General features: G+C 36.5%; 1 protein-coding gene across 1 annotated transcript in view; it reads left to right on the top strand.

The window, feature by feature from the left end:
• ADGRD1 (adhesion G protein-coupled receptor D1) overlaps positions 1-12,024 on the top strand; it is a 449,125-nt gene that overhangs the window by 77,686 nt on the left and 359,415 nt on the right. The window contains exon 14 of the mRNA XM_051975862.1: positions 2,508-2,649. Coding sequence (XP_051831822.1) covers positions 2,508-2,649 — 142 coding nt within the window. The remainder of the gene's footprint in view (positions 1-2,507; positions 2,650-12,024) is intronic.

Below are 12,024 nucleotides of genomic sequence, written 5' to 3'. Positions count from 1 at the left end.
TAAGGATCAAATGAGATAGCAATTGTAAAGTACTTAGTACAATACCTGGCATATGGCAAGTGCTATCTAAATCTTAATTATTATTATGAATGTTTTGCAAATTTTAAAGTGAAGTGAAATAAGCCTTTTTTAAACATCTGGTTTGGTGGTACACTAAATAGAGTTATAGATTCATAGAATTTTAGTTTTGGGAAGGAATTTAGAGGCCATCTAGCTCACAACTAAGGGGCAGTGAGGTGGTGCCCTAGTGGATAGAGCACTGGTTTTGGAATCAGGAAGATTCATCTTCCTGAGTTTAAATTGGGCCTCAAACATTTACTAGTTGTATATGATCGTGAGCAAGTCACTCAACCCTATTTGCCTTAGTTTCCTCATTTGTAAAATGAGCTGGAGAAAGAAATGGCAAACAACTCCAGTATCCCTGCCAAGAAAACCCTATATGGGGATGCGAAGTGTCAGACATGATTAAAATGACAATTGAGCAAAGTATCTACTATGTCCCCATTTCTGTATTATTTCATTTGCTCTGCACAACAACCCAGAGGAAGAGGGTTCTAAGTCTCTGCGAAATGGGTTTGATTGAATTCAGATTTTCTGACTCCAGCTCAAGTACTCTACCCACTGGGTCATCTATCTTGTTCAGCTGAAAATATGGGTATTTGGCTATCATTCAGGTACAAGTAGTTATTGGAGTTATTCCATCAATACAATTTCTCTTTCCCTCAGTAGAGAAAAGATTAATTTAATTAATTAATAAAAGTAAATTAAGCTTAGTTTCCTTTGGGTTAGTGGATTTGTTCAATTTAATTCAAATAATAAACATTTATTTTAGTTTTAAAATTTTTAATAGTATTTATTTTTCCAAATACATATAAAGATAGTTTTCAATATTCATTTTTGTAAGACTTGGTGTTCCAAATTTTTCTCCCTCTGTTCCTTACCTTCCCCCTCCCCAAGACAGCAAGTAATCTGACATAGATTAAATATAAGCATGTATTTTATAAGAAAGATAAAACATAACCTCAATAGAATGGAAGCTTGTTGAGGGCATGGACTGTTTCAGTTTTATATCCCTAATGCTCAGTACAGTGCCTGGTATGTAATAGGTATTTAATAAGCACTGGATTTATTCAATCAATGAGATTTATTAAATTTGTTGTTGTTGTTTCATTGTTTTTCAGTTGTATCATATTCTTTATGATCCCATTTGGGGTTTTCTTGGGAAAGACCCTGGAATGGTTTGCTATTTCATTTTCATGAAGTTCATTTAAAATGAACTTCATGGATTTCTTTGACAAAGAGACCTAACTGAGTTTCAATTAATAAATGATGGACAGAAGCAGCTATATCCAAAGAAAGAACACTGGAAAACGAATGTGAACTATTTGCATTTTTGTTTTTCTTCCCGGGTTATTTTTACCTTCTGAATCCAATTCTCCCTGTGCAACAAGAGAACTGCTCGGTTCTGCAAACATATATTGTATCTAGGATATACTGCAACATATCTAACATATATAGGACTGCTTGCCATCTAGGGGAGGGGGTGGAGGGAGGGAGGGGAAAAATCGGAACAGAAGAGAGTGCAAGGGATAATGTTGTAAAAAATTACCCTGGCATGGATTCTGCCAATATAAAGTTATTATAAAATAAAATAAAATATAAAAACAAATTAAAAAAAATAAAATGAACTTCAGTTCATTTTACAGATGAGGAAATTGAGATGAACAAGGTTTGGTGATTTGCCCAAGGTCATACAACTAAATGTCTGAATCCAGATTTGAACTCAGGAAAATGAGTCTTCCTGACTCTAGGTTTGGCATTCTTTCTACTGAGCCAAAAAGCTGCCCACTTTTCAAGTACCTATCATGCATCCTAGGCCCTGGAGCTGCAAAGACAATAAGAAAGAAAGAAAGGAAAGAAAGGAAAGAAGGAAGAAATAAAATATAGAAGGAAGGAAGGAAAAAAGGAAAGAAGGAAGGAAGGAAGAAGGAACGAAGGAAAGAAAGTCTCTGATTTTAACAAGTTTATATTTTATCAAATTGCTTATCAAGAATCTACTAGTTTTAGGAATATACTAGAGAGATGCCAAGAATACAACAAAATTAGTTCCTGCCCTCAATGAATCCTTATTCTATATTCATTTAGGAATTTAAATCTTTGGTGGAGATGCATTTTGCTTGAAAATTGCAAAGTGCAGTATAAAGAATGTAAAGCCATTGATATGATCTTAAATCTAGATTTGGCAAAAACCCAAGAGTCCATTCCATTCAACCTTTTTATTATATAGAGGAGAACATTGAAGCTCATAAAGGGAAAGGAGCTTGCTTAAGCTTACACTTTTGCTCTTTAGATGCAATTGGTGTTCATTTCCTTTTACTATGCTGCCTCGGTAAAGGTGAAATCCAATGTGAGTCTTCAAAATGGGTTCCAGTTACCTGCTTTTTCTTTCACTTCCATCTTTTGTACAATTTGTAATAATTTTCCATTTATTATCATTTACTTTCAAGGATTATTGAGGCAGCCAACTACAAAAGACACTTGATAATAGCTACCAGTCACCTTATTTCTCTGAAGGTAGAACCACCACCGATGCTATCCCAGAACTTGTCAGGATCACCTCTGATCACTATACGGCTCACACACACCCTGGTAAGTTTTATAACAATGTTCGTTGTATTGTCATCCTTTGGTTTATTTTGAGAATTGGTTTGTTTTTGCAATTCACGAAGTATTAATAACTTTGAGTTGCTGTTATTGTTTTATTTCTAAACAATGCCTGCCACTTGGTCACCTTTTAGTTTAGTTAGTTTTTGTAATTCCCAAAATATTAATACTATTTGCTTTTTTTCTTTTTTCTTTTTTACACTGTTTACCATATTGTTACCCTGTGGTTTGTTTTAAGAATTGTTTTGTTTTTGCAATTCACAAAATATTAATAACTTTGAGTTGCTGTTATTGTTTTATTTTTAATTAATGCCTGCCACATTGTCACCTTTTAGTTTGGTTAGTTTTTGTAATTCCCAAAATATTACTACTATTTGCTTTTTTTTCCCTTAATTTTTTTTTTTTTTTTACAATGTCCACTGTATTATTACCTTGTAGTTTTTATTAAGGATTGTTTTGTTTTTGTGATTTACAAAGTATTAATGCTGTTTGGTTGTGTTTTTTCCTCTCATCCACAATGCCTGCTAATGTTGTCACCCTGTGGTTTGTTTTTGTGATTTCCAAATTGTTAATACTGTTTGCTTGGTTTTTTACAATGTCCACCATGTTGTTATGTGGTTTGTTTTGAGGATGCTTGTTTTTTGCAATTTCCAAAGTATTAATTATCCCTCCCTTCTCTTTTAAAATTAATATCTATCAAGTTGTCACTCTATGGTTTGTTTTAAGGATTGGTTTGTTTTTATAATTCCCAAAGTATTAATATTGTATGGTTGATTATTTACAATTTCTACCATGTTGTTATCCTGTGGTTTGTTCTGGGGTTAGGTTTGTTTTTTTGCAATTCCCAAAATATTAATACCTTTTGGGTGTTTTTTTTTTTTTTAACAATGCCTGCCATGTTGTCACCTTTTAGTTTGGTTAGTTTTTATAATTTCCAAAGTATTAATACCATTTGATTTTTTGTTTGTTTTTTGCTTTTGCTTTTACAATGCTTATCATTGTGGTTTGTTTTGAGGATTGCTTTGTTTTTGTAATTCCCAAAGTATTAATACTGTTTGGTTGGTTTCTTACAATGTCTACCATGTTGTTACCCTGTGGTTGCTTTTGGGGTTAGATTTGTGTTTTTGCAATTCCCAAAATATTAATTGTTTTTTTTTTTTTTTTTAGCAATACCTTCCATGTTATCATTTTAAATTTTGATTTGTTTTTATAATTCCCAAAGTATTAATGCTATTTGGTTATTTTCTTTTTAAAATGTTCACCATGTAGTCTGTGGTTTGTTTTGAGGATAAATTTATTTTTGCAATTCCCAAAGTATTAATACACTTTGGTTGGTTTTGACATTGCCTGTCATGTTGTTGTTTTTTGGTTTGCTTTTGCAGTGTCTATAGTGTTAATATCCTTTGATTTATTCTTGCAATGCCCATCATGTTGTCATCAATTGGTTTGTCTTGGAGATACACACTATATTATTATCCTTTTTTTTTCTTTTTTTTTTTTGGTGATGCCTGAAATATTAGTACCCTTAAGTTTGTTTTTGTGGTGATTCATATATTGTTACCTTTTGGTTTGCTTTTAATGATGCTCATGGGATTAATATATTAGTTTGGTTTTGGGTTGCCCACCATGTTATTAAACATTGTTTTTATAACCCATGAGATATTAATTCACTTTAGTTTGTTTTGGCAGTACCCACTATATTGTGCCTCTTTGGTTTGTTTTGGCAACTCTTTCCATCTTGTTATCTGCTTTGTTCTTGTGAAATCAGATCAGTTGGTTTATTTTTTTTGTGATACCTTCCATATTACTAACACTTTGTTTTTGCCACATCTGCATGCAATAGTAGTACTCCCTGACATATTTTTGGGAATCCCATTACATAACTATGATTTGGTTTGTTTTTGTAACACTTGCAAATAATACCTTTCCATTTGTTTTTATAATGTCTACCATGTTGTGACTCTGGTTTGTTCTTGCATTTTAGAATTTCACAGTTCTCTGTGGTCACACAGCGAGAGTTTCTAAGATAATATTGGTACTGGTGAAAATAAGTATCATCTTATCATGAGCAGCCCCATCTGAATGGTTTTATCATGGTCCTCAAGTAAAAGTGATACTCAGTTTGTGGTGACCATTGGTCTGGTCACAGAGTTTCACTACTGAGCAATAAGACCTTTGAGAAAAGATTGAGGTTACCTAATATGATCATGCTGCTCCCGTAAATGTTTCTTGAAATGATCATAAACGGACGTTTGGAGAAATAACACTGTTTGATTCTTAATTATCTTGTCTTATTGCCTCTGGCAAGGTAAAGCAATTTGTTTTGGCTGGAAAGAACAGAAGTGATTATCCACTTCTATGTTTAAGAATGCTGAGGGATAAACTAGTTGCTGCAGTGCTGTGTAATACATTTTGGTCTGCTCAAGATCTCTCAGTGAGTGAAGAAGATAATGGGAATGGTTGTGTAGATATATAGAGAAGAACTAATCTTTCTTTTAAAATAGATTTTATTAATATATCTGGTCTTTATACCTACTTTTCTATCTTTCCCTTTATCCATTCCTCTCAGAGAGCCATCTTTTATAGCAAAAAGATTTTTAAAGACAAAGACTTAAGCAGAATTGAACAATACCTTTAAAAAAACCTGACATTGTCTGAAATATTCTACAACTGTAACCCTTTAACCACCCCTGTCTTTAGAAAGGAGAAAGGGGAGGTGTCATCTCATATTTCTTCTTTGGGATCAAGTTGCTCCTTACAATTTTGCATATTCATTTTCAATTTTTTTGTAACTGTTATTCTTAATATTTTCATTAAATAGTAGAATTTCTTGCTACTTTACTTAATAACATGATAGGATGGTATGTGTATAAATGCATGTGTTTGTATTTGATCAAAAACATATATGTTAGTATGACTGAGCTTGAAACACAGTATTGCTGAATAAATATTTATCTTTTTGATAGATGATTACTTAAGGATGTTTTATTTTTAAAAACAAAATCCACAAGATTTATTGATGCTGTTCTTGCATCACAGTTACTGCTAGACAATCATCTCTTCCACTCATTTCCAATATTTGCACATCTCCCCCCCCCCTTTTTTTTTTTTAAATCTGAGCCAATTGGGGTTAAGTGACTTGCCCAGGGTCACACAGCTAGGAAGTGTTAAGTGTCTGAACTCAGATTTCAACTCAGATCCTCCTGATTTCAGGGGTGGTGGGTGTTTTATCCACTGCACCACCTAGCTGCCATACATTCCCTTTTAACAAAAGAATCATAGAATTCGGCAGTGGTTAGAGTTCTGACTTTCAGAAAAACATGAATTTAAATCCTGCTTCACACTCTTTTTAGCTATATGAGTCTGGATAAGTCACTTAACTTCTCATCACTTTTGTTTCTTTCTCTGTAAAATAGGGATCCTAACAGAATACATTTCCCAGAATTGTTGAGAAGATTAAATAATATCATAGTTACATAGTTCTTTGAAAACCATAAAACACTATAAAAAAATAGTTATCATTATCTAATAAGTGAAGAAGATAAGGGAATTGGTTGTGTAGATATGTACATTTAATTTAATTCAATTTGGCTTGGGACAGGAATGGGTTGGTATCTCCAGCACATAGTAGGTGCTATATATATATATATATATATATATTATTAATATAAAATGATTTATTTGCTAATATTGTATTGCATTGAATTGCTCAGCCTCCAGTTGAATGAAATCCCTTGAAATGTTAGAACTGCTTATAGGGAAGCAAGAATGCCTTCTTTGAGGATTGGAAGCATTGGAAAAGTTTGTCAGAGCACCAAGTTGGGCATTTTTAGTGGCTCTTAAGGAAATTATAGAACAGAATTCAAACATTGCAAGCCTGTAATCTTGAATATATAAAAGGAGGGAGTGGCTCTTTTTAAAGGCCGTGGAAACCTTACCCTGGGGATTTTGAGGTTGAACATAGCCTAGTCAAGAGAGGAAAATAGCTGCCTGTCCCTGCCTATGATGAGGGAAACCCAGTTCCCAGCAGTCCCCAGCCTCAGCTATGATCACTGGGATGGGAAGAGAGAACAATCGCCTGATGGAAAGATGGAACATAGAACAGGACCTAGGAAGCCAGGCAGTTCACTAGAATCCAATTTTTTTTTTAAATACCACAGAGAAGAACTGGAAAGCAGGGGAGAGTGCATATAATTCACAGAAACCTACTGACATCAAGTGTATCATCAGCGGGTGGGAGAGCTTGGGAGCCCCGGAGAGATGAGTTAACACAAGCTAAAAATGACCACCATATGGAGTTTCAGGCAGAGTAAAGGCAGCTCTGCTTTTGGCTAACACAAGGCATTGGCGATGGTTTGAGTATTTCAGAAATGTGAAATGGGAAATCAGTCTGATTTCCCATTACCTCCCTCCCACTCTCCCAGTTTCAGCCAAATTGGCCTGCTTGAGCTATATGACATTCAATCTCCCATCTGTAACTTTTGCATGTGTCCCCCATGCCTGAAATGTCTTTCTTCCTCATCTCTATCTTCTGGCACCCTAGAAGCCTTGACTCTGTTCTCCATATTGTTCAGGATTCACCCAGTTGTTAGTATTCAGGATTCACCCAGCTATAACAAAAATATTTGGAACATCTCACAGTTTTTGTTTACCTAAGTCCTTATTGGATTCCCTTGCTAGAATTCGAGCACCTTGAGAATCAGTCAATCCTGGATGCTCTATCATATCATTGGGAGGCTGGGGCAGGGGCTGTGTTGTGTTTGCATTTGGATTTGTGTCCCTGATGCCCATTGTAGCACCTTACCCTTAGATGCTCAGAGTATTTATTTGAATTTTATATTTATTGAAATTCAACAGAATCAAATTGAATACCAGCAATAGTAATCATGGCGAGTGAGTCGATTAGCTCACACACATTTATTAAATGCCTACTAAGCACTGTTAAATCCTGGGTTTACAAAAAGGGCAAGAAACAATCTCTCAGGAGTTCACTGTGAAGGAAACACAAATGCAAACAACTACATATAGGGCTTTGGGTCACAAGATATGTACAGGATAGATTGGAGATGATTACTAGATGGATGGTGTCTGCATTAAGGAGTATCAAAATGGTCAAAAAGGTTTCTCGTAGAGGTAGGATTTTGGATGGACTTAAAAGAAGCTAGAGAAGGGAAGGGATGGGGATAAGGAGGGAAAGCTTCCAGGCATGGAGGATGGCCAAGGTCAAGATGGAGGGTCTTGACTGAGGAACCACAAGGAAGAAAGCATGAGACTTGGGAATGTAATCTTAGATAAGACAAGCCCCGAGAAAGGGAAATCCTTTTTGTTTTCAATGTTTTAAGGATCATTGTGGAGAAGAGGGATCAGAGATGTCCCACTTGTCTCTAATGGATAAAAGTAGGAGAAATGGGGAGAATTTTTAGAGAAGTACATTTCTGACTTTATGTCAGGAAAAACTTCTTAATAACTTAGTTGTTCAGTCATGTGTGACTTTCTACGACCCCATTTGGGAATTTCTTAGTAAAGATACTGCAGTGGTTTGCCACTTTACAGATGAGGAAACTGAGGAAAACAGGGTTAAGTGATTTGCTCAGGGTCATGCAACTAGTCAATGTTTGAGGCTGGATTTGAAATTGTGCTTGACTCTAGGCACAGGACTATCTACCGTACCACCCAGTTGCCCCAACACTAGAGCAATCCAAAAGTATAATGGACTGCCTTGAGGAGACAATAGGTTCTCCCTTTTTAGACATTGTCAAACCAAGGCTAGACAACCATACCCCAAGGATATAATAGAGGGGATTCATGCTAAGGGATGGTTCATAATAAATGGTCATAGAGGAACCTCCTGTCAGGAGCTATGGTTCTGTGAATTGGTGGCTAGCACGAGACTTCACAAAGACACATCTTAACCATGATAATCTGACTTGTGACATCCAAAAGGAATACATCAGGTGAGAGTGAATGTGACCTTCTGGAAGGTAGAATGGTAGAAAGGACAGAAGGGAGGCTTGTTAAGTGACTTGGTCAATGTCCCATAGCTAGAAAGTGTCTGAGGCAGGATATGAACTCAAGACTTGTGGTCCAATATTTCACCTAGATGTCTTCTGAGCTTTCTTCTAGCTCCAAGTCATTTAACCTCCCTGAGCCTCAGTTTACTTATTTTTCACAAAAAGGGAATCGGATTCTTCATTTCTATGTTTGTTGATTCTGTAATGTTCTAGGATTCTGTAATTTCCATGAAGGTCTCAAAATCTTCATGAATTTGGCTGAAGGTCTATTCTGGCTGATGGAAACACAACCATTTGGCAAGTGGAGCTGTGAATATACTTAGCCCAAGCTCTCATCACATGATGCTGCCTTTGTGAAGCACATCTGCTGAGAAGGGATGGGAAAGGACCTGGTAAATCACAGCAGATGTCAAGAGGAATGTGGAGGAACTGTAACTGTAGATTGCACAAGAAAGAGGAGAAGGTTCATTCTTTCAGGGAGCAGAGTCATAGGACCAAGAAAGGAGAGTTCATTGAGATAGTGTTGTCTCAGCAAGAGCATCCCAAGATGAAGGGTCCAGTGCAACCCAATGGAGGAATGGATGTCTTGGAATCAGCTTCTGTGGATGAGGTGGAAAAGTTATTTTAGTCATATTTTTAATGCTTCCACAAATATATTCAAATCACTTTTATCTTCGCTATGGATTGGGGGCTTCTCTAGTTGGCCTGCAAAGTTGGAGAGCCTTGTCATGATCCCCCATGGTGTGAACTTGGTTCCAAAGGAGAAAGTTACTGAAGGTCCCATAGCTGCTAAATGATTGAGCCAGGATTTGAACCTTGTACTTTGGGCTTCTGATTCATTATTCTTTTTTTGCCTTTCAAGAGAAGGTGGCAGACCTCTCAGAAAGTTTGGGCTACAGAGAAGTTGCAAAACACATGGAGTGTATCTTTGGCATTTTCCTCCATCCTGGCCTTGAAGCCTTGAACCTTCCTATGTCCAGAAGTTGCTGTGTTTGCATCCTTCGGTGCTCTTTTCCCAAGCTAAACGTTGGTAGAAAAACAGCCCGATGGAGGGATAGTATGGAGTAGGGGAGAAAGAGACCTGGAGCTTAGACTTTACCTCTGCTATTTATACCTGAGTCTTTTGCAAGCCCCTCCTCCTCATTTAAAGCCATCCGGTTAAGTCTCAGCTAGTAAGTATCTGAGTCTGGATTTGAACTCAAATCCCCCTGATTCTTCTAATTTTCAATTCAACAATTGCTTCCATGAAGTAATGTTGTTCATTGGATACCAACTCTAGTGTTTAAGCATGTGAGTTAAAATTTCACCTCTGAGTTTATTCCCTCTACCTGAACTCTTGCTATAGTCTCTGAACTTCCTTGGGCCACAGTCTTCTTATCTTTAAAATGAGTTCTTGGCCAAGATGATCTCTAAGTTCCCTTAGAGCACAGTGGTTATGACTTTCTGCAATCTAGAGTTCCTACTGTGTGCTAGAGATACAGGAAATTAAAAGAAGAAATCCTTACCTTCTAAAAGTTTACATTCTACTGATTCCCTAAATCCACCTTCCTCTGATAGGAATTATGCAATTAAGTTGTTGATGATTGATAAAAGCTTAGTATGTACAGCAAGGACTGACAATATCTAATTTAACCTTGGGAACGCTGGCTTTTATCCAAGGGAACAAATCTCTAAGGGTGGAATTTCCTGAGGATGTTGAGTGGGTAGGGTAGGGTTTTATTTTTTCCCCCTCAGTATCTTGAAATATCTTAAAGCTCCTTACCTACTTGACCTGCTCAGAACAGCCTGATTTCTGAAATGTGATGAAGGTCAGTTATGGATTCCACTCTGTGGATCATTTCAGGAGCTTGTGTATCAGTGCACTTTCCAAAAGGGATACTTCCTCAATGAATCCCTATGAAAATGTTTTCAATCATAATCTCCCCCAATCTTCTGTTTTACTTTCCTACTCTGCATATTTATAGGATTATAGATTAAGAGCTAGAATGGACCCTAGAGGGTAATGAATACAACTCCCATTTTACAGATAAGGAAACTGAGGCTGAGTGACTTTCCTACAGTCATACAGCCACTAAGAATCCAAGAATCCAGCTCCTCGGGTCTTTCTGATCTCAATTCCAGTAGGCTATCAATTGCAGCCTCTTTTTATATTATTCTATATACTAACTACCCACAGTCTTTAGACTATTAAAAACAGAAAAACCTCTTATATATCATCATTTTGGAAGCTAATCTAGGTCAGTTACTTGAAAAAAAAGATAAAGCCCATACCAGCAAAGCATGAGATCAGTCCAACTGCATTCATGGGTTTGCCTCTTGGCTTTGACGGAAAATTCCTTATTACCGATTCAATGTGATTTAGTGGGTGGGACACTAGGAGGCTGGGGAAGGGGGGGCTGCTGGACAGATTAGGATTTTGCTTTGGGTGGAGCCCGGCCTTGAAGATCTCTATGTACAGAATTCCTCCCAACAGTCCAAACTAAAGAGAAAGATTCTACATGTCAGCAATTAAGCCAACATTGGGCAATTATTATTCAGTGTCTGTCTCCTACAGAAGACCCTGCTTGGGGTTGAGGGAGGCATGGAATTTAGATAAGACACAGTTCCTGCTTTTGCAGAGTTCACTCTAGCAAGAGAATAAGGAACAGATATTTAGAATTTTAAAAGGCAATATTACAGAAAAAAGAAATGATGTGGTATAGTGAGGAGTGGGCTGCTAGGTAGTGTCATAGTGCACTTGGAGAGGTGAAGACTCATCTTCACAAGTTAATATTTATTCTCAGAAACTTCCAGTTAGTAAGTGGGTAAGTCATTTAATCCTATTTGCCTCAGTTTCCTTATCTGTAAAATGTAAAAATGAGTTGTAAAATAATATTAGAGAAACCAGTCCAGTATCTTTACCAAGAAAGCTCCAAATGGGGTCATGGAGAGTCAGAAAAAAAATTGACTTTAAGTAGAAAAAGTTGGGAAGTCCTGGATTTGAGTTTTATATTTTGTTCGGCACACTTAGCACAATGTCTGGCACATGGTAGACTCTTAAAAAACATTTACTGATTGTTCTCATTAGTTTTGTTCCATTCTGAACAACCCAGTTTATTAAGAAGAACATGAATAAGTTGGATATTGTCCAACATGGTGGAAGTCTTTGAGCTCATGATATGTGAGAATCAATTGAAGGAGGAAATTTAAATTGGAGAAGGCATAGGAGAGACAAGGTAGTTGTCTTTAAATATCATAAGCTTGTGTGAATGGATAGCAATTACAGAAAGACCAATTAATCCATCTCCCTGACGATGGGAACTATTTGGAAGTAGAATGATTTATTTTGAAAGGTATGAGTGCTCCCTCC

This window comes from Antechinus flavipes, chromosome 1 (genome assembly GCF_016432865.1).
Source record: "Antechinus flavipes isolate AdamAnt ecotype Samford, QLD, Australia chromosome 1, AdamAnt_v2, whole genome shotgun sequence".
Classification (NCBI taxonomy): Eukaryota; Metazoa; Chordata; class Mammalia; order Dasyuromorphia; family Dasyuridae; genus Antechinus; species Antechinus flavipes.
Note: the sequence above shows the minus strand (reverse complement) of the source record. Positions and strands in the feature narration are given on the sequence as shown.